This window comes from Palaemon carinicauda, chromosome 26 (genome assembly GCF_036898095.1).
Source record: "Palaemon carinicauda isolate YSFRI2023 chromosome 26, ASM3689809v2, whole genome shotgun sequence".
NCBI classification, from domain to species: domain Eukaryota; kingdom Metazoa; phylum Arthropoda; class Malacostraca; order Decapoda; family Palaemonidae; genus Palaemon; species Palaemon carinicauda.
In genome coordinates, this window is record NC_090750.1 from 37,708,084 (window position 1) to 37,732,387 (window position 24,304).

The 24,304-nt window shown below is 35.6% G+C and overlaps 1 protein-coding gene across 9 annotated transcripts in view; it reads left to right on the forward strand.

Moving 5' to 3' along the window:
- Positions 1 to 24,304, forward strand: part of LOC137619491 (adenylate cyclase type 1-like) — a 423,950-nt gene that overhangs the window by 350,371 nt on the left and 49,275 nt on the right. For 8 of the 9 annotated variants that reach the window (XM_068349561.1, XM_068349560.1, XM_068349564.1 and 5 more), the window contains one exon: positions 4,840 to 7,120. In XM_068349561.1, coding sequence (XP_068205662.1) covers positions 4,840 to 7,120 — 2,281 coding nt within the window. The remainder of the gene's footprint in view (positions 1 to 4,839; positions 7,121 to 24,304) is intronic. The other variant, XM_068349568.1, reaches the window with a different exon arrangement.

Genomic DNA, 24,304 nt, shown 5'->3' on the forward strand with positions numbered 1-24,304 from the left:
ATATATATATATATATATATATATATATATATATATATACTGTATATATATATATATATATATATATATATATATATATATATATATATATATATATATATATATACTGTATATATATATATATATATATATATATATATATATATATATACATACATATATACATACATACATACATATATATATATATATATATATATATATATATATATATATATATAAACTTTATATATATGAAACTTGCCATAAATTTACTTTTCATAAAAGAACACAATTTTGCATCTTTCAGCTACAATTGTTCAAATTTTTTTTTTGTGGGAACACCTATTGATTTTATCTATGCAATTGTTCCAACATCCAAAGTAAAATTCGATTGAATTTTCGTCTCGACACCTGAAGTCATGCTCCAACATCCGACGTAGACCATACTCATAGAATTTTTTTGAAGCGTTGGTCGTAGTTTCTTGTTTACACCGGTAGACGGCAGCACGTCGAAGGGACGCCAGTGAGCGTCTCGTTGGTCAGTTCTCTGTTCTCGTGCACATCGTGTGGTTGTCCTCTGTTCGGTCCGTTATTAACAGTGCTTATTATCTTCCTTTTGTCAAGTTTAATTTTCTATTTTACCTATAATCATGGGTCCTAAGAAGCTTAATTTCTGTACAGGTATTAGTAGTGACGAGAAAAGGAAGAAGGCAATTCTTTCATTAGAATTGAAGTAAGAAATTGTAGAAAAACACGAGCGCAGTGTGCGTGTGAGTGATCTGGCTAAATATATGGCCGGAATATGGTGGACAATCATCAAGCAGAAGGCAGCCATTAAAGGAGTCAAACCATCGAAGGGGATCACCATTATTTAAAAACGTTGTAGCCCTACCCTGGAAGAGATGGAACGTCTTATGTTAATATGGATAAAAGACAAAGAGATTGTTGGCGATACGATCCCTGAAACGATCATTTGTGAGAAGACCAGCGCTATCTATTGTGACTTGAAGGAGGCGGGCTCTGGGGGTGATGCGGGGGAGAGTTCAACCGTTCCTACAATGGAGGAATTCAAGGCGTCTTGCGGTTGGTTCGAGAAATTTAGGAGACGGACTGGGGTTCATTCAGTTGTTTGGCAAGGAGAGGCCTTAAGTTCAGACACCAAGGCTGCTAACGATTTTGTTAAGAAGTTCGTAAAGATCTTGGAGGATGAAGGCTATGTAGAGCAGCAAGTTTTCAATTGTGATGAAACCGGTCTGTTTTGGAAAAAGATGCCTAGTCGAATATACATCACCGCCGAAGAGAAGAAAATACCTGGACATAAGCCTATGAAGGATCGGTTGACTCTTGCCCTATGTGCCAACGCCAGCGGGGACTGCTAAATAAAGCCGTTATTGGTTTATCTTTCCGAAAATCCTAGGGCATTTAAGGCACATAAGAGTCAGTAAGGACATGCTGCATGTTTTGTGGCGTGCTAATTCTGTGGCTTGGGTTATTAGGCATTTTTTTTAGTTGAATGGGTAAACCAAGTTTTTGGCTCTGCTGTCAAGAAGTACCTTCAGGAGAGGAATTTGCCTTTGAAATGCTTGCTTTGCTTGGATAATGCTCCCGCTCACCCCCCAGGACTCGAAGATGATATCATCGACTAGTTCAAGTTCATCAGAGTGCTGTATCTTCCACCGAACACCACCCCTATCCTCCAGCCCATGGACCAACATATCATCTTAAATTTTATGAAGCTCTACACCAAGCACTTATTTAAGCAGTGCTTTAATGTCAGGCAAAGCACCAACTTAACTTTGCGTGAATTTTGTAGGAGCCATTTCAATATCATGCACTACTTGAAGATCATAGATCAGGCTTGGGAGGGAGTAATTTGTCAGACCCTGAATTCAGCTTGGAAGAAGCTTTGGCCTGATGCTGTTGCTCCCAGAGATTTTGAAGGTTTTGGCCCTGAGAATGAACCTGTGCTTGCCGCCGAGGAAGACGTCAAAGAGATTGTATCCCTAGGCAAGTCCATGGGTCTGGAGGTGGATGAAGATGACATCAATCTATTCCGAAGAAGTGTTTTAATTCTTTCATTCTACCTTGTTTTGAGTATTGTTCTCTTGTCTGGTGTTCAGCTGCTGATTCTCATCTTAATTTGTTGGACAGAAACTTAGTCTATTAAATTTCTTACTCCTGATCTACAGTAGATATTAATCTTTGGCACCGTTGTTCAATTAGTTCATTATGTATGTTGCATAAGATTTTTCATACCTCTGACCATCCTTTACATTCAGATCTTCCCGGACAATTCTATCCTGTTCGTAATACTAGGCAGGGAGCTAATTCTAATAGCCAGGCCTTCTCCATCATGAGTCTCAATACTACCCAGTATTCCAGAAGTTTTATTCCAGCTGTTACCAAGTTGTGGAATGATCTTCTTGATCGGGTAGTTGAATCAGTAGAACTTCAAAAGTTCAAAGTTGTAGTAAATGTTTTCATGTTGACAAGGCTGACATGAGTCTTTTTATAGTTTATGTATGACATATCTGTTTTTGACGTTGTTAATAGTTTATATAGGACACATTTGTTTAGACGTTATTACTGTTTTTAGAATGATTTATTGTTAATTTATTCTCATCATTTATTTATTTCCTTATTTCCTTTCCTCACTGAGCTATTTTTCCCTATTGGAGCCCTTGGGCCTATAGCATCTTGCTTTTCCAACTAGGGTTGTAGCTTGGCTAATAATAATAATAATAATGATAATGTAACTGTAATTAGGTTGAAAAATATTAAAATTTCAGTCCATGAAAATTTAACATTTTATAATCAGTCACAGCTTCCCATTAATTACATTTATATCAAATTCATTGCATCACAGTGAAAGATCTACCATTTCTACACCATATTCATTTTTAAATAAATTCCTTAAACATACTTTTTACATTTTTCATGAATGTTTTTATTTGTGAAAAAAATTTTACACAATTTTTAATATTCCTAAGCATTACAAAGATATTCTGCTTTCATCATGAAAAAAAATCAATCTTTCCTCAACATAAAGCACCAAACCAAAAGCTCATATCTGTTGTAGTTTTGACATCCAAAAATACACAAAAAAGCTTTTCCCTTAGAGCACCACATTTCTCCCGGGACAAAAGCATTATCCCTCATTATATTATTGAACCCTCCAAAAGTGCAGTTAGTTGATAAAATTTTTAATCCTGAGAAGACTGTGTGTATTTTGATATTTAGAGGAAGCTAAAATGTATTTATGCAAGTTACCTCCAGCATAAATATGATTTTCTTCAGAATGAATTACTCATGCTTGTAATACACTAAAGCAAAAAGTAAAGATTTCTTGCCACATCTTGCATCTAATGATGTTATTTCTAAGATAGTTTTAGGCTGTTTACAAATTGAACACCACTATAGTAGTGACTCTTGAAAGACGATAAAAGATTATGACCATTATAGTACTTCTGAACTGTAAATGGCATAATTTATGGTCTTGAGTAAAATATTTCATTTAATTCTCACCTAATGACAGCTTAGTTTTTGAAGTTTTGACTGGTTTGGTGCAATATTCTGTATATTTTCTGCCAGGTCAATTTTTTTCTATAAATTTGCTTGAGTGGTAAAGTATCATGTTATAGTACATGTCTACAGTAATTACTTAAAATTTTCATTCACAAACATCAATTAAAGGCTTACAGAAAAAAAGATAGTGTCACTGAGATAAAAAATAATTGTTATAGTACTGTATAACAATATTGAAATTTAGACATAGGCAAATAAAACAGTGCTACGAGTTTTTTTTTTTTTTTTTTTTTTTTTTTTTAATCTGAATAAAAATTTGTGGATCTTGTAAGACTGTCAATGTCAGAAGATCTATTAACATCAGGCAGTTCCCATCTTGGCTTGTGCTTTATGAAAGACAGAAAACCAATATGTCATTTTTTTCCAAAATAAATATAATTGAACACACTAACTACTACACAATCACTGTTATTTGTATGATACAGGGCAGCATAATTTGTACTTATATATCCACTAAAAAGAGATTGTTTATAGGATGAATTAGAAACTAGCTTCTAGATTTACTGCAATATATGTAATAAATAATCCTGCTATTTATGTGGTCAGTGTCGGAATGTCATATGTTTGAACTTTGAGAGGTAGAAAAATTACCAATTAATCAGTTTTTAGTGTTTTGTCAGTATAGGGACAATTTAAGATATTAAGCATCTGTTTTGGAGTATTAATTGGACTTGTTTCTTTTTTCTGTGCTGCGTATGGTGATGTGGTTATTAATTTTTACCTTTAGTATGCTCAATATGTGCACTGGTTTGGATCGTTATATGTAGAATTTGAGGCCTCTAGATTTGTTTAGAGCTTCATATATTTTCAGAAGTATTGTATTTCTCTAATGACTTTTGTGGCATTTGTTATGTTAGATAATGTCTATTAAATCTTTTGCCATTTGGTGTATTATTTGGCTATTACTAACAATGAAAAATTGTTAGGAGGGAATATAGTTAAATCATGAAATGCTTTAGTTCTTGCTTGTTTGTTATCTTAGTCATAACAGCTTTTCTTTGGTCTTCCAGTTGGTAGTATTTGCCTTATTAGTTTGTTGAGAGAATAATTTTACCAACTACAGTATAAGTTTTGCTTAATTATAAAGATATACTTGAAATCGAGCTTTTATTAGATTATAATGCCAAAGTATTTATTTTGTAATATTCAGAACAACTTGAGAAACAATGTAAAGAAATCTTGAATTTTATATTTAATTGATTTTTTTATATTTCAGTATTTTGTTAAAACATTGTATTGAATTAAGTTATTAATTTTTTTTTATTTCAACAGGAGGTTTGTTCGGAGGCGTAGCAACACCCCTCACAATGGTTCCCCCTCAGATACCTCCCCACGGTCGCAGTCTTTCTCAAGGATTGACTGGGCACGGTGGTCATGGTCAGACAGGGGGAACTCCAAGATCAAGAAGAAACAGAGACTCATTCTCTGATGATCTTCTCATTATAAATTCAGATGTTAACCAGTGTAGACCAAAAATAGTTGGGCGTCAACAAGGACGAGAAGCTCAAAGGTGTGAAGAGGAACCCTTGTTATCCAGAGCACCTCCAGTTCCCTTAAACTCCCATGTACTACCACCTAGATATTCAGTTGCTCAGATGCGTGCTAGCAATAAATCTCAAACGCCAACACGGGCTGCAATGCAGCAAATGAAAAGTCAAAACTATGATACAAATCCTAAAACATACTCACAATCCCGTCCTCGCACTTACCGCCCAGATGAATATAATTTGCCTCAAAATTGTTATGTTCCAAACTGGGGTCGGTCTCAGAGTGGTGGGCATGGTGTCCGCCATTGTAGCAGTGTAGGAAGAAAAATTGCAGGGCACAGTCACACATCTCCAAGAAAGGAAAGTGATGACATTCATTCACGATCTGCTGACATTGGAAAAAGTGCATTAAGTGGTGGACTTGTTCTTCCACCAATGCCACGCCATCATCATGTTGAGGAAGCTGGTGTGAGACATAAACTGCGATCATTTGCTAGACATTACAGTGATGACAGTTTACATGGTTCATCTCACAGAGATCTTCAGTCAACCCGCATTCATTCCTCAGCAGATGAAATTAGCTCTCTTAATCGCTCACCCAGTCTCAGTTCATCTGATGAGAGCTTTTCACGTACTGACTTTTCTAGAACAGATGCAGATTCCCCTTCTCCTCAGCGCGCTCCTTCTCTCAGTGATGAACGTTTTAAATATATGTTTAGTGGTATGAACCTTGAAGGAGCAATGGCACCTAGTTTTAGAGAACTGTCCCCTCAAATTTATTCTGATTACTTATCTAGTGTTAAAGCTTCCAGTGATGAAAGTTCATTACGTTTAAACAGTTTGTCACATGATTCAACGACATATTCTTATCCTAACGTACCTGGACTTTGGAGGGAGACTGATATTGCGAGCCCTTCTTTTGATGATAAAATGCGAAGAGATGATTTAGTGATTCCTAAGTTAACAGCTGAATTTTCCAGTGACAAAATAAAACGTAATAAACACAGTGATAAAGGTGATGTGGAAGTTCCGTCCCATACTGATAATTGTTTGAGTCACAGTGCCTCTCCTTCTAGTGAAAAAATAAGGCTGGGATGCAGGTTGAGTTATGTTGACTGTGATCTAAATTCTCCCTCTAGAACTAGTGCATCGGGTAGCACAAGTCGTATGAGAAGTTTGGAGAAAAGTCCTCGTGAAAGTACTGCGTTGACACCAGACAGTGTGGTAATGATGTCAAAGAAACGTTCACTATCAAGGGAAGAGGCTTCAAAAATTAGTAATCATATACCAGTTGACCTGGACTCTTGTCGAAAGCGAAGCACAGAGCGTCAAAAGCGGGATGGAGAATGTCAAACCGATCCTAGAACTCATCATCACCATCACCACCACCATCATCATCATCATAAGAATACTTCTGGAGGAGGAGCTGGTAATAGAAGTGAGAAGAAAATTGAGAAATCGGCAACTTTTGAGGGCATCCCGGAAAACTTAAAGTCAACAGCACGAGATAACACCGAAGGAAGGTATTGTAGTACCAATCAAAATATAGAGTTTGAAATGGAAGGGGAGACACAGCATCAGCTCAGTTCTGATGTCAGCAACAATAATTTGAGAAACTGTAATATAAAAGAGAGTCATGAAAATAGCACATTGGATGGCTACTCTGCTCTCCAAAAAGCAGCTAGACTCCAAGAGGATGAGCTGAATAATGTTCTTGTCTCCCCTGATCAGTTTAGACTGGATCAGTATACTATAAACCCACTACCCCTTAATCCACTTACAACAGAACAGCAGCAGATTGACCCAGTAATGCTTGGCCTTCACTTTGACCCATGTGTTAACCAAACTGTTCTTCAGCTTACCTCAGCTTCCATTGATGGGGATGTAAAATACCAACAATCTGCAAATCCTGAATCTGCCAAAAGACCTTTAGTTGATTCAGGGCATCTAGAACACCAAGCCAGTGCCTCATGGGGACATTTAGGTAGTATCTACCCCAAGGAAATTTTGGTCCCACAGAAAGTGACGCCACTTCAAAATGCGCAGAGATTCATTGCGGGCTCAAGGTAACAACCACTGTGCTTTTGCTGTTGTTGCTGCTTTCCCACTAACATTATCCATGTTTTTATGTATATTACCACCTTTTGCAAGTGTTTAGAGTATGATAATTAAACTTAGCTATTTTTTTAAATTCTAATATTGCATAGGTGTTAGTATATTTATTAAGGACATGGCTACATAAAAGTATCCTTTGTGTATGATGCCACCAAGTCCTTATTTTTCCATCTTGTATTTTACTAACTCTTCATTGCAGGTATCTATAAAATCTTGTTTCACTGAGACATCAGGAAAAACTTTTCCTGTAACATTTTATCTATTTCAATTTTTTGCATATTTTTAATATTGAATGATTTTTTTGCAAGACTAACCCTTTACTGTAGCACATATCTTAAGACTAGATACTGTATTTGTTTTTAAATTTGGGGAATAGGGAGATTACTATCACCATTCAATTGCAGTCATTTTCTTTGAAATTCCTCAGAATGTATCTTTTTGAGCTTTCATTAGATTAGAAGTCTTAATAAGTTTTAAGTTCGTAAAAAAAGCTCTGTACCACTTGAAATAGGAAAAAGCGGTAAGTGTTTTTGCTCAAGAATAATGAATAGATGAAAACTGAAAACAATATTTCATAAATCATGATTATACAGTACTTTTCACACGCGACAGGTGTCATACTTCATACATACCGAGTTTTACTGATACTGTACCCTTATCCCAGATGTCTTTTTTTCCTTTTTAATGATTGACCATGGAAATGGGAAACTGAGGTACTTTATAACATTTGTGTTGAGTGATTAGATAAGCTCTTCACTGCTTGATTCAAGTATTGATGCATAATATTTTGTTTGATCACTTCACTGTTTTGACTATTTCAGATAAATAGCCTCCAATTTTTTTCTATAATGGTATTCAGATTGACAATTGTATATAATTTCCAATTGGTTAATTACAAACCTTTTATTTATATTATTCTCAATTTATGAATCCTTACAAATCTTAGACCCTCAGTTTCCCCATCTTAAGAAGAAAATCATGTGCTGGAAGCAATGCATTTTACAGACGTTAATTCCAAGTAAGAACCTCCATTCTTATTAGTCTACCGTGCTGTTAACAAATTTATTCATAGTCAAAGTTAATATTACACTACTTTTTCCATCTTTAGCATCTACTTTTCTCTTGCTCACCCTTGGAGATTTTGTTAACACTTTAATGAACGTGAAAGGATTTTCCCAATTTAATTTGCTTTGTTGCAGGTTTTATTGATTAGTATTTTTCTTAGAAAAATTATTTTATAAATAGTTTAGCTTCCTGACAAAAACAGACTTAATAATAGAATTTCTTATTTCTGAACTTACCGGATATTCATATTACTTTCATTTCTGGAAGCTTGAAGATTGAAACCAATCCATGATTATCTTGGTTTAAAGAATTTGCAAGTCAGAATTTTTTTTATTGAAATACCCTCATCAGTTGTACGGCTAATAAAGAAGGAATTGAAAGTTTTAACATTTACAGTACTTATCATAAGCCTTTTCCTTCTTGGCCATCTGAATTCGAAGATGCCTTTGCTTTGTCAAGGATTTGAAGGTATACCTATAAAAGTGTCAGTTTCTTGGTCTCAGAGCAATCCCTCAAGTCTTCACTAGGATGATGGCCCCATTTACATAGGCTTTGAATTCTTTTATACCTGAGGACATTAGGCTTTATATACCGTACATTGAAAAGGATGTAGATTCAACAAATATAGTAGCTCAGATTTCTAACGATATCAGGAGTTATGGTCTGTGTAAAAGTATCTTCTATTGTCAATTCACCATCATTCTAATCAAGGCCATATAAACTACACTCCACCTGCCTGTAAAAGGCTAGGGAGGAAGGAAGGTTTTTGGAGATCACACAGTCCCTTCCAAAAAAGTAAGCTTTTCCTTCATCAGAACTCAGTTTTTGGAGTTAGAGTGTTGTATGGTCTCCAGGACTAAGTACCAGAGTATTAAGGAGTAGACTCGTGTCCATTGCAGACTAACCGTCTGCAACCAAGCACAACCTACAACCCATGCCCATGTTTCCAAGAGTAAGAAGAAAAACTTAACAAATTTGACTATTACCTTATAGGAATGGCTGAAGAACCTAGGTGACCTGGTCCTTCCTGCCAGGCGGCCCCGGCATGGGTCATGAATTTGCTGACTACCAAGCATGAATGCTGTATTACTCGGATTTGTTTCAAGTAGTGTTTAATAAATACCCAATGCCCAGACCATCCCGTAAAACTCTGGATGTCTTTATGGCATTATAGTCGATGATTTGAGTTTCCTCTCCTCAAAGAGGTGGCCCAGAAAGGAAGCCATGGTGTCCAGTGTTATCTGACCGGGTGACTGATTATGTAGGAAACCCAACAACAACTTCCACACCGAGTGATATTGTATTGTAGATGAAGACCTTTTGCTTCTCATTGGGCTAAGAATTCTTTCTGTAAAATACAGGAGAGAAAAGCTAAGTGTGAAGGTTCCAGGTTAGGACGAAGGAAATGAAGGTAATCCGTCTTCCTACTTTTTGATACAACTTTTGAGACCAATGTGGTCTGCTTAGAAGAAGAAACAGTGTATCAATGAGCTGTTGGGCCAAAGTTTTGCTAATAGCAAGTCGAAGGGAATCAGATAAATCACAACCATCTGTTCCAATCTTGATTCAAAGCATCTCTTGCCATTGCTTGAGAGTCCATATTTGAAGCTACATATAGTGGAAGTTGGTGATTCTCATTCATAGCGAATAGGTCCATCTGTAGATCCGGCACTAACTCTAGGACCTCTCGAAAAGAATTCTGATCCAGGGTCCACTGAGTATGCAGGACTGTCTGTCTGGATAGGCTGTCTGTCAGTACATTGAGTGAACCAGACAGATGGAATAGTGAGATACTACAAAGTGGGGAGGGTCATTGTATTTAGGAGTCTCGAGCTTGATCCCTCTTTCATGAGGCAACAAACTGCTACCTGATGTCTATGAAGATCTTCACATGGGAGTTCCTTCTTGGACAAATTCTGTTCAATGTCAGCAAGACTGGAATCAGTTCCAACACATTTATGTGAAATGCTGCAAACTGAGGGGACAATTTTCTGAACATAAAGGTTTCCTCCAAATGACCTCCCCATCCCAACTTGGAATCACCTGTATAAATGATCTTGGAAACTGGGGGAGGGGCCAGTGGGACTGACCTGGCCAATAAAATTTGCATTGCCCAAGACCCGAAAATCTTCTTGCTCTGATCAGGTGGTAGCGCTCGAAGGTCCCAAAGTCCTTTCCAAGATGTCCTTCTCCACACCCTGTTGAGATATTTCAGCCTGTTCATTAACACCAGGTGTACTATCGAGGTGAACTGAAGAGGGCCCAAAATCATCTCTGTTTGGCATCTGGAGTGAAGTGGGGGCTCAGAACAAAAGATCTAACTGCTCATAATTCTTTGCCAAGATGTTTTTGTAAGGCTTAGAATAGCTGTCACCAAATCCCACTGAAATATCTTTCTCGATACAGTAATGCCTCACAACACAAAATAATTCGTTTTGGAGTGGCTTTTGTAAAGTGATTTTCTCGTGTTGTGAGTCACATTTCTCATGCAAATTGTCTAATTCATTCCAAACCTACAAGACACCACATTAAATCTCATGATAAAGCTACAGTATAACTTCAATGAAATACTGTACAGCCAAATACATGTGAACCATTCAATATACCTAAACTAAATGTTAATACCTGTGAATTAAGTATTTATTACAACATAATGTAATAATAAATGGAAAATAATAAAGATACATACAGTATAATACTGTACATATACTAAATGTAAAGTTCCAGGTGTTCTGTACTATTATAGTTACCCCTATTATAGACTACAGCTACATTTTCTGTTGTCTGAAGCCATTTTCTTCAACTCTGTGATGGGTGACTATTTTATTCTCAGCCTTGCTGGCAAAGCTCTTTTATTAAAGTGAAACATTTTTCGTAAAGCGAGTCATTAAAATATTCACATCTCGTTTCGCAGCTTGAAAATTTCGTAAGCAGAGTCTTTCGTGAACAGAGGTATGGCTGTATTAGTCTTTACTATGAAAAGTTACCCAGGAAACCCAGTCCCTACAGAACCTACAAGACACGAGTAGTGTATTTGTGACAATTGTTGTCTCTCCCAGACCAGCCAATTATCTAGGTAGGCTATGACCTGAACTCCCTACAGTCGCAGGAGTTTGATTACCCCCTTTATGAGTTTGGTACACACTCTTGGGGTTGATGTTGAGGTTAAATGGCATTGCTTTAATCCTGTATATTCCCCTCCTGAGCCTAACCTCTTTGTAAGGTTGGAAGTGCCATTAGATGTCTTTTAGATCTATGTACAGATCCAAGCCCCCTGATGTAGTAAGTGATGGAGATATATAATGGACATCATTTTGAATGAGTCGCATCTGATGTGTTTGTTGATTAGAGACAGGTAGAGGATCACTCTTCTCCTCAGGGAGTCTTTCTTAGGTACGTTGAATAGTCTGCCTTGCAATTTAAGAAATATGCATCTTTCTTTGACTCCCATCTTCAACATCTTGTTGACAAAGGAGTCCAGTTCCAGAGTCCTGGCGTGACAAACACCATGGCATGGAAGAGGTTTTGTTATCCATGACTAACAGACCCATGGAGACTAATACTGTACTCTGCATCCACCCAAAAAATGTCCACCGTTCCTAAAAAGAATGTAAACAACCCTCAACCTGATGCCCCTTATTGGTGAGATTCTCTGCCTCTGCTTGATTTACTGGCTCCTCTTTTCCCCCTTGATGACCTGTGGGCTTCTTTGGTCCAAAATAAAAAGTTTGACTGACCGTAATATGTGGCTCACCTTGGGAGGGGTAACTTTGGTGCCCCCTCTCTTTTTAATGAAACCTCAAATGGAGGTCATGGCTTGGAATGGGAAACAGGAGCTGGTCTCTTAGTTAGAGGTTTAGGAATCTGTTGCAAGAACTTATAGGGAGTTATCTTCTTAATAAGAAATGGTCATCCCCTTTCTTCCAGCTCTCCGGAAGTGATTTGCCACTGCCTGTGTATTATTATATCATTATTATTGTTATTGTTATTATTATTATTATTATTATTATTATTATTATTATTATTATTTTTTAGAACAATAACATGACTGAAATAAATCTTAAATATATAAACTATGAAGACTAAAAAAAAGACAAATAAGATAGAATAGTTTGACCAAGTGTACCCTCAAGTAACATAACTCTACCCAAAGACAGGAGAAGCCCATGGTACATAGACTATGGCACTACCCAAGACTAGTGAACAATGGTTAGATTTCGGAGTGTCATTCTCCTAGAAGAGCTGCTTACCATAGCTAAAGTAGCCACAGAATAACTACACAGCAGTAATAAACTCCATAAACGAAGAAGAATTGTTTGGTAATTGCAGTATGGACGGGTGTATGAGAACAGAGTAGAATGTGGAAAGAATATGTCAGACTATATGGTGTATTTGTAGGCAAAAAAATAATTAACCGTAACCGTAGAGAGGAATCCGTTATAGTACTGTCGGGCCAGTCAAAAGACCCAATAAACCTTTAGTGATAGTATCTCAAGAGGGGGCTTGTTTCCTGATCCTATCTCTGGCTTTGTTCATAAGGGCTTGAGGGAAAAGTAATTTTCACAGTGGATCACTGAACAGGAATTCCTTTACTGTACTTCTACTTTCCCCAAATCAACGGTAGATAGGATATGTAGCCTTATCTCCTACTTTGCCGTAATAAAGTTCTGTGACCATCTGTCCATAGACAGTAACCTAATCTTTGAGAATCTCTTTCACTAAGTTAGAACATAGTAGTAGTCAACACCCCACACCTCCTAAGGTCCGAGTGATTTGACATTAAAGGGTTTTGAACCAACTAATATGGTTACATGGGCTTCCTCCCACATAAGTATAAGTCACCTACTAAAAGAAGAGTTGGTGTTTGTGTAAGAACAAATAACAAATTTTAAAGTCTTCTAAGTTTCACTTCCCACCTCAACCACCCTATATGCCTTAGATAAAGGTCAAAGTGTACAAGTGAGGGGGCAAGGGCTTCCCCACCACACGCCAGTAACCACCAACACCTTGTTAGAATTTTAACAGGCAAGTTCCAGCCATGCTGAAATCATACTTCAATTGAAGGACCCAGGTTTGATCGTTAGGAAAAATATCAATTACTTTTAAAATTTGAGGTATTATTGGACTATTAGTAGACACCTCATTTGCCATGATGCAGCCTTGTCATACCTGTCTACTTCAATGGGCATTGACATACTTTCAATGCTTTATGTCTGCAAAAATCAGAGTAGTAGTTGTATGGATAATCACATCCTGGAAGCAATACTCTATTTCTTGAGTATCCCCTGCAATATCCCTTTTTGACCAATACAGGTGATATTTTACAAAATTAACTGAAATTTTACATTAGCGAGACATTTTTACATAAGAATAAGATTCTTAATATATGACGTACATATATTGCTAGCAGTATTTATCGTTTTTGAAACCTCTTAAACCAAAATGGGTAAAGTAATAAAGGACCTTAAATATGTTTATTAATTTTCATTCTCATGAACTTAGTGTACTAATTAGGCCCATGATTAAAAATTACAGTACAGTAAAGTGAAATTATTAAAAAATGAATTTTATATGGAAAGAGATTTTGTCAGCAATATTACAATAACTGGATATTTTGTATTATTTGATCAGAAGTGCTGAATGTGCAGAATATTGCTGGTTATTTTGGGAAAATAACTTTCTGCCAATTTGTTTATCCATGTTTTTGAAATAACATTTTTTTCACCTTAAAGAAGTAATTACATAGTTATTCAGTACTGTATTATTGTTCGTAAGTCGGGCTGCATATTGGAATGCTTAATTCATCTATTTACAGTTTAAGGATTACATTTTCTTTCATTGTATGTAATGTAAAGCCTTAGAATAAGTTGCCTGCCTGCTTGTCTTAATACTAACAAGTAGAAAACTTGCTTTATTTTTATAATAGTTTTTAACATGGTACTGCTGAAAGCATACACTTATCTCATTCTCTAATTTCATCAGTAAGCTTCAAGAGCTCTTTGATTTGCAAGGCTTCTGATAATTGTGATGCATTCTAAATATACAGCTTAGGTGGCGTATTATTTCATTATATATACAGTAAAAGGAGATTAATAAGCATTATTTGTATGGAGACTTATTTTGTAAAATGAAATCAAGAATAAGACTGTCCTTTGAATATTATTTCTATGAACCTCCCTTGATGTTCATATTGCTTTTCTCGTGAAGCTTAGCTTATATGACAGTTACCACAAAAAAATAATTTCCTGTTTTCTTTCCTTTCCATAGTTTTAGGCCTCTAGTACAGAATTCAGATATCCTAGTACTTAATTGCAATAATGACAGTGTCCTTTTGTCCTGGTCTCCTTATAGATTTTGGTGGGTGCACTCCAGATTACTTAGTTCTTAAAAGTTTTATTTAGTTTATTAGTGATTATAATGGATATCTCCTCTTGGTTTAGTTATGATTACTGTAAATTATTCAAAGGGAGTTTTTCCTTGGTGATTATATTCTGCATTCAAAAGAGTTTTTCTCATTCTCTTTGTTTACCCATGTTTGGGACAGTACTTGGATTTAGGAAATCATTGTGATAGATAAGCATTGTGAGGAATTTGTTAGTCTTGTTCCTCTTATGGAAAATTTGTTCAGTGGTTGTTAACAAGATTAAAGATTCAAATAGGATAGAATCTAACTTTTAACTTGAGGGCAAAATCCATAGAAGACCAGGCTAGTTGATTACAGCGGGGATGAACATGATAATGCCACTTTAGCTTGTAATGAGCCTTCATGCTTTGATTATAATCAGTTTCATTAGATCATGTCATTTTTGGCTTCTTTCGTTATATCTAAGAAGGGTAGTTCGTCTTCAGGTACAGGTAATGGCCAAGTTTCAAGCCTGACCTGCCCTGTTTCGAGCCCTAGCTTAACTGCTCATATTTTGTCTGCTGGTTCTAGTGCATCAATCAGGAATGGTTCTGGTGGTGTACAACACATAACAGAGTTGGTTGCATCACTTAGAGCCACAAATTCTTAATTTGATTCAGATCCTTCAACTGCATAAATACTCACAAGTGCGTAATTTTGTATGTTCTTTTTAGACAATGTGGTTCTTAGGTAAAAAACCTGGATGGTATCCTGAATCATAAGATCTCCCTCCTTGCTGAGGTAAGCACTCGAAGGCAACCATTTATTTTCATATATAAATATCTTAACAAATTTTATGTAAATCTTAAAGTTTGTCTGGAAGCTATATGGTTACTGCTTGTTTCAGATTATTATAACTGTTAACTTCTGAAAATCGTAGGCATCTGAGTTAGTTTATGCATATCTTAGGCCAAAATTTAACCCTAGGGATACTTGTACAGTAACGATGTAACGATTTAAGAAATTTTCGAGCTACAAAAGGTCTCTTGGTCCCCATTGTGTTCGTTGGTTGGGGACAGTCTGTATGTACAAGGGAAAGCATCTTGTTACCTTTTTATAAGTTTTTGTTGCTTTCTTCAGAAGTAAATACTCTATACTAAAACTAGAACATTGGAGAATGGTCGCTTTCTTGATCTTGTTAACATATAGTAGATCCTCTTCCACATACACTGTAGTTGATGTAAACAAAAGATGATCTTGAAATACTGTTTTTTTTTTTTTTTAGCTAATAGACTATAAAGAGAGAATGTGATAATAAAGTGGAAAATTTTCTTGAAGTGGCTGTTTTAGAAGAGAAAATTTACATGTTCTCAGGATCTTAACTTATTTTGAATTCCCTAAGTTATTTAGTTTTGAATGAATAAATAATAAAATCAAGTCATAGAATTAATATAATTTTATGAATCAATTATGAAAGCGATGTCAAACTAAATACTTGGAAGGGCAGATAACTAAGACCCAACCCTGAATGAAAAGACATGCAAGAGAGCTAACAACGCCAATTGATCCAGTGACTAAACAATTGAATAAACACATAATTACTGAAATGCCAGAACTTTTAACCTAAAGCATACTTTGTATTGATAAGTTAACGTAACTAGAAGAAGAAAAATCCTGAAATCGAATACTTAGGCATTGGGCTTCTAGGTTTACTAAATTATGAAAACTAGTATTTAATAGATGTGAAGCTGACAAAGCAGTGAATGGAAATTGAGGGTTAGTTTAGGTGCTGGTAGGTTGGCAGTCAACTGCAAGCTTCCTTTCTATGATGTCGTGCTTGACTTAGTAATGATGTCATTCATAGCAGATGAATTCAGTTAATGAGGTGCTATGTCGAGTTCTAATGGACCTGAACTCAAGGGTCTCCCTTATATACAGTGAGTTTGTGCTTTGCACGTTGATGCACTGGCCTTAGAGCAGGGAAGACCATATTTCTTCGGTGTTTTAGGTCATATTGGTTTCCATACTCTACCCTTACACAGAAAATCCTTGGAGACCAAACAACACTTTAACTAAAAAAATAGGTAACTAGGTAGTGAAATGCAGTAGGTTGGCCAGGGCACCAGCCACCCATTGAGATACTATTGCTAGAGAATTATTGGATCCTTTGATTGGCCAGACACTACTACATTGGAACCCTCTCTCTGTTACATCTTATTTTTCCTTTGCCTACTCATACACCAAATACAGTAGTCTGGCTTATTCTTTACACACTTTCCTCTGTCTTCATACACCTGACAACACTAAAGCGGGGTTTACACGGGCGAGCAGCTCGTCGAGCCTGGCTCGACAACACTGTGTTTGAATTGATGTTCGAGCGTGTAAACGGGCTATTTGGTTGTCGAGCGCGCTCGTCGAGCGGCTCGATGAAAGTCAGGCTCATCTTGACTTTTGTGGGCGGAGCTACATTGTTTGACGAGCGGTGTGAACGTGTGAACGGGTGTCGACTCTGTCGAGCATCGAATCTCAGTTATTATTCAAACCTGCTAGAGGAAACATCATCAAAGAAATGCATAATTGCTGCCATTAATGAAAGTAAGAATGAGAAGAAAGTCGTACTTGATTTCATACATGCATATCGAGCTCATCCAGCTTTATGGAAAGTTAAATCAAAAGACTATTCCAATAAAGTAGCCAGAAACAAAGGAATAGCGGACACTCAGTCTTTCATGTGGAGTTATGGCCTTCCTCATAGCCTAGTAATGAAAGGGCTGACACGATTCAGTAGACCAATGTACGTGTCTTCATCCATACGCAAATAATTGCGCCAGTCATCAGGCTCTAATTTTAAAGCAACAAGCAAGTTGGTATATGAAAATTTCTCTCTTTTAATCTTTTTTTTTCCTTCTTAGTGCCACTGCTAAAGCAATGGCTATCAAATCGTCCTGGTCGAGAGACATGTTGACGTTGTTTTAGCACGAGGCACACTGAGGCTCGATGTACTGTCTGAAAGCTCTTCGAGCCGTTCTACAAGTAGGTTCGACAACCGGGCTCGACGAGCTGCTCGCCCGTGTAAACCCCGCTTAAGATTACGAAACAATTCTTCTTTGCTTAAAGGGTCATCTGCTGCAATGTAAGTGTTCAGTGGCTACTTTCTTCTTGGTAAGGGTAGAAGAGACTATTTAGCTATGGTAAGCAGCTATTCTTGGAGTAAGACACTCCAAAATCAAACCATTGTTCTCTAGTCTTGGGTAGTGCCATAGCCTCTGTACCGTAGTCTTCCACTGTCTAGTGTTTGAGTTCTCTTACTTGTAGGTACACTTGGGTACACTATTTTGTTTTGTTTCTCTTCCTCTTGCTTTTTTTTAAGCTTTTGTAGTTATTATATATGAAATATTCAATTTAATGTTGTTACTGTTCTTAAAATATTTTATTTCAGTTGGTTGTTACTTCTCTTGTATTTCATTTATTTCCTTGTTTCCTTTCCTCATTGGGCTATTTTTCTGTGCTGGAACCCTTGGGCTTATAACATTCTGCTTTTCCAACTAGGGTTGTAGCTTAGCATGTAATGAAATAATAATAGTAACACAATCTGGAGTTATTCTGATTAGGATATTTACTATGGCCATGGTACTAGACTAAACAGAGTCTAGGGTATTAAATTTGTTAATTACATTAGAATTTTTCATTTCCTATCTCATAAGTGCACTGACACACTTCCATCAGTGTGTTTGTGAGTTGGCAGTATGAATATCAGGGGAGGTTCATAGAAGTAAACTGAATTTGTGATAAATTTATTTTTATACTCGCCTGATGTTAAAATACATACCTTACCTCCTCCCCACTGACTAATGTTTTCGAAAAGACAAGAGATTAGCTTCAGCTTAACGACTGAAATACAAAAGTAGGTACATTGTACAGACATCAATAATGCCATTTACAGCTAGTTAATCTTAATTCTGTACTAGAGACCTGACTATCAAAAAGAAACAGGAAATTTCTAGTGGTTTAGTGATAAACATGGAAACAAGCCAAGAGAAACAATATGAACATCAGGTTTGTATAGAAAGAAAAAATTTTAAACTAGAAAGCCAATTTTGTATAACATTAACATGATTTCCAGGCTAAAGATTCAGCATCTTTCCTCCTATTCCTCATTCATAACAAGATTTTCCCAATATTCTCCAGTCAAGAATCTTAATATTCTAAGGTCATACCTTTTCAAAATATCTGCTATCATCCTTATCAGTGCCCATTATTGCACTGCATAAAGTAGTGAACTCCACACATACCCCAAAACAACCATATTGCCACTTTCCTTATCGTACTTGTCATTTTATTTAGTTTCCGAGCTTTAGTTTTGTCTGTACTGTAATTTTATTTAGTTTCCAACCAGTTTTAGCTTTGTCCCACCATAATTTTCAGTCCTCTGCTCTCTATTCCATTCCATTCTTCAACTTTTCTAGCATTTCTACCACACATTCTGCAGATTATAATGTTAACACTAGGTAATGTCTTGCACTACAAGTAAATTCCTCTATGACTTTGATAAACCAACATTTATATCTCAAACTCCCCTGATACACCTATCCCCTGCTGGGAGCAAGGGTTAGTGCTGTGAAAGAACCTCATGCAGAACTATAGGCCTTACTATAACTAAATATTCTTTGCAGCATTGCTTTAACCCTTAGCAGCACACACATTTTAGTCCTTTGCTTACCTTTGTTCCTTCTTTGTTTCTCTTGCTGGCCACCATCTTTTTTGCTTTTACTTGAAAGAGTAATTATGGGATTTTCCCCCCAGTCAGACTTTAGTGCTAGATTTCCTCTCTAGCCTCAGTACTGGTTCATAAGGCCTAAATTCCAGAAGAACATTTAATACTTGTCTTACAGAACAGATGCTTGTACCATCTTTTCCCAGACCCCAACTTCAGGTCAGACTTTCCAAGTTAGTGGTACCTTTCTCAACCTTTCTTCAGCTTTGTCTTACATCCTTATGTAGACTGCCTTGAGTAATGGTTCAGGTAAACTACTTTCTTTAATTGACATTAAGCTCCCAATCTAAGTGTTGCTTCACTCATGCATATATTAATCTATATTAAGACAACAATGTTTAGTTTCTTTTAATTCATAAACATATTTTTGAACAAAATTGATGTTTTGAGTACACTGTTGTCTCAGGTTGAGGTCCTATCTTTTTCCTACTGTTGAAGTTAGGCACATTGGCTTGAAATTGATACTTAATACTGAACACTTTGCCACCAGAATTAAGGAACAATCGAGAATTGTAGGAACTAATTGTTTGTTGATGGTTTAGTCATTATAGCAGACAGAAAAATGTGTGTGAAAGACCTTCAGCATGGAGAAGAGCCCTAGAGAGGAAAGGCTTAAAGGTGAAAATTAGAAAGATGGGTAATGATTATTAGTAGAAAAAGACATGAAGCAAACATTCAAGTGCTAAAACAGAGTAATCATTTTAACTGCTTGAGATCAATAATAAAGGAGGAAGGTACTGAGAAAGCAGTGAGCAGAGAGTGAAAGAAGCATGGGAAAATGTAGATGAGTAACTGTGGTTGTTTGCAACAAGAAAATGCTATGAAGATTCAAATGGAGATTTATAAGACAGTTATCAGGTGCGTACTTTTATATGGGGCAGAAACTTGGTCACTAACAAGGAAAGAGGAGGGACTATTTGATGGAACCAATCTGAGGATTGTGAGATGAATTTCTTGAATATCATTACTGGAAAGGAGGGAAAGTCAAGATATTAGAGGAATTTGTGGTATATGTAATGTAAATGAGAAAGCTAGAGAAGCTTGTGCGAGATACTGTGACCATATTATTACTATTATTATTATTATTATTATTATTATTATTATTATTATTATTATTATTATTATTATTACATGCTAAGCTACAACCCTAGTTTGAAAAGCAGGATGCTATAAGCCCAGGGGCTCCAACAGGGAAAATAGCCCAGTGAGGAAAGGAAACAAGGAAAAATAAAATGTTTTGAGAATAGTAACATTAAAATAAATATTTACTATAAAAACTTAAAAAAAACAAGAGGAAGAGAAATAAGATAGAATAGTGTACCAAGTGTACACTCAAGTAAGAGAACTCTAACCCAAGACAGTGGAAGACCATGGTACAGAGGCTATGGCACTACCCAAGACTAGAGAACAATGGTTTGATTTTGGGGTGTCCTTCACCTAGAAGAGCTGCTTATCCTAACTAGAGAGTCTCTTCAGCCCTTACCAAGAGGAAAGTGACCACTTAACAATTACAGTACAGTAATTAACTCCTTAGGTGAAGAAGAATTATTCGGTGATCTCAGTGTTGTCAGGTGTAAGAGGACAGAGGAGAATGTGTAAAGAATAGGCCAGACTATTCGGTGTATGTGTAAGCAAAGAGAAAATGAATCGTAACCAGAGAGAAGGATCGAATGTAGTACTGTCTGGCCAGTCAAAGGACCCCATAACACTCTATCGGTATTATCTCAACGGGTGGGTGGTGCCCTGACCAACCTACTACCTACTAATAAGAAAGGAGAAGTAGGAACCAATCAAGAGAGGTAAGAACTTGCCAGTGATGGGGAGGAGAAGTGTGGGGTATCAGCAGATCAGGTGGATGGATGTGGTGAAGGGGGATATGGCTTTGGTGAGATTAGGGAAATATGCAACAAATTGAAAGAGATTGAAAAAGTTGACTCGAGCAGCCAACCGTACTATACTGTGGGATTAGTAAGGTTGAATGAAGACTAAATATGGGTTCTGGAAAAAAAGAGGTATTCCTTGCTTAATTGACGTCTTCCCTCCTAGAAGAAAAAGATAAATCTTTGTACATTCGCAGTCTTTCATCTCTTGTATTGAAGTGATTGGTCAGACTATGTCTGTAGTTTGTATCTAAGAAACATAAAATTTATATTTTCCCTTGTAGATTTGATATTGTAAAACAAAAATGTATCACAGAAAATATTAGAATTCATGTTTTAAGAGATATTTTTTTAGAAATGTAGCTTGGTCACCCCCTGACAAAATTTTGACTTGAGAATTATAAGAAGGGATCGTCTTTCAATGCTTCAGATGCTTGATTACCCTTAGGAAACAGCTTTTGGATAACAGAAAACTGTTCTTAATGACTCTTGAAATTCTTTCCAAGTAATCAATAGAAAATAAATAATTTTAATAAGATCCCACATGAAATCAAATTATGATGCCTTTTGTGCATTTTGTTTGAATAAAAAGGTTTGCAATACATGCTTTGATAAATATCACTCACATAGTTATTGACTGTACAGTTGACAGCATTTGTACCATGTGTGGTTGTGAATTTATGTAATGTTTCCCAGGTAACAACAATTCTAGTGCTTACACATTTTTATTCATCTTTGTGCATATTGTAGCAAATACAGAATTTGTTCTGTGGTAGTTAACAGTCAAGCACTCCACATAATTTGTAGAATGCTACTAATGCAACTTAGGTATTAACATATATATTTTCTTTTTCCTCATATCTATCGTAGTATAAAATTATCAAGGGTAAGGCTTGGTGGTAAATTAGGTGGTAGCAGCAGCAATGTGATAGGTACAGTGGTGGTTTGAGAGCCATTATATCAAGAGAATAGTTTTACACAAGGCATAGTCATTCCAGTCAATCCTCTGCCTAATATTTGCTTGTGTAAAATTACATTCCATTTGGCACTCAGGATTATTCACTAGGTACTGGATGCTTGTGCAGTATCTAGTGGAGCTTTTAGTGGTGTTTATAGTTTATCATTTTCCTTGTGCAGAAATTCTAATGATATCAAAACCTATGTTTATTTGCTTTTTGGTCCACATATTTTTAAGTAAGGATACTCACTTTTTATGGTCCACGTCAGTGTAACATATATGACATTTGAAGCGGAGAATTTGCACTTTAAGTTTGGCTCTTTTCTGCAAAAGGTAAGATTGAATGGTAATTTGCTCTAGTATCACTATGCATGTGTCTTGGGCTTTAAAATAAATTTTGCACTTTTACTTAAATGTTATTTAAAGCCCATTTTATAAAGTAGAAGCCATGTCTTAGCTTTTTGGGGTTGTTCAGGTGCATTGAATGGTAGAATTTCTAGTATTTTTTAGTTAAATTCATATAATGAACTTTTCTTTAAGGCTACTAAACACAAGTGGTCTGAGAATGTTTGAAGGTTTGAGTCTTATCTTTTGTCTTTTCATATTAACTGTAGTAAAATTGAAGGCTGATGTAATTGCATAAAGGTGACTAATGAGTACAGTATATTTATAAAGAGGGTCTTATAAATTTTATAAATAGTATTTGTGTTTGTGATTGTATGTATCAGATTAAAAGAAATAATTTATACTGTAATGCACTGTCCTTAAATGTAGTTTATCATAATTTTTATAATGTTAGATGTAGTATATATTAGTGTTTTTGTAGTTATAGACAGAATTGATATAAAACAGAATTCTTAGCACCCTAAATGTTTGCAAGTAATACATTTTTATTTATGTTTGTCTGTGGTGTGTTAGTATTTAATGAAAACTCTTTAAGAATTTAAGTGATATTACCCAGCTTGTAGCCTTCACCTCATATGTATTTATATATGTATGTAATCCATATGTAAAGGATATATGTTATATATACAATATATATATATATATATATATATATATATATATATATATATATATATATATATATATATATATATATCGATAGATAGATAGATAGGTATATTTATACATACACATATATACAGTATTACCTCTCAATGCAAGTTTCTGTAAACTGAAAATTCATGATACAAAAATAGATGTGAAGATTTTTCAGCCTCATACTACGAAAAACCCTTCTTGATATGAAACAAGATTCGCTCGCCCGCCAAAAAATTATTTTAAAATTCACACACTGCAAAACTGTAAACTCACCACCATCATCCTACTCTTCCATTGGGCATCTCCCTACATTGATGCTAGTTACTTTCGTAAGATCCTGCTCTCGTATTTTATATCAATAAGTACATTTTTAATTTAAAAAAAAACACAATGAATCATACTGTATTGTGTGTATGTACAGTAGGTACATACGCACAATGCTACTGCGCATATCAAACTTATTAGCGATACTGTATATTTTTCGTTCATTTTGGTAAATAAATAACATCGTAACATATTTTTTTCCTTTTAATTTCATGATTATTTATTTAAAATTAATATTAAATACTGTATATAAATGATTAGATTTTTAAATTAAAATACACAAAAGATAGTACAGTATTGTGTGTATACAGTATGTACGTATGCACAATGCTACTACGTATATGAAAGCATTAGCGATATATTTTTCTTTCATTTCGGTAAATGAATAACAATAAAAATCTATTTACTGAACGATTAAAGTTTATTAATTCTGCGAAGTACGTACATGTACATTTTAACATCAATGAATCTTGCTTGTATTACAGTGAAATAGCTTAAAAAGATGAATGTGTAAAGAAGAGGTAGGTTATTTATTGATGTATTACCAATCAATGTTAATTGTATTGCTGAACAATAAATTAGCTATGGTTAAAAATATGAGCGAGTTGAAGAAAATGGTATGGTTATGCATGATAGAAAACATACCTCTCTACATTAAGGGTAACATTAATAAAGTACAGTACGTACGGTACTGTATATTTTGTATATGTACTGTATTATACTTTACAGTACGTTATATACTGTATT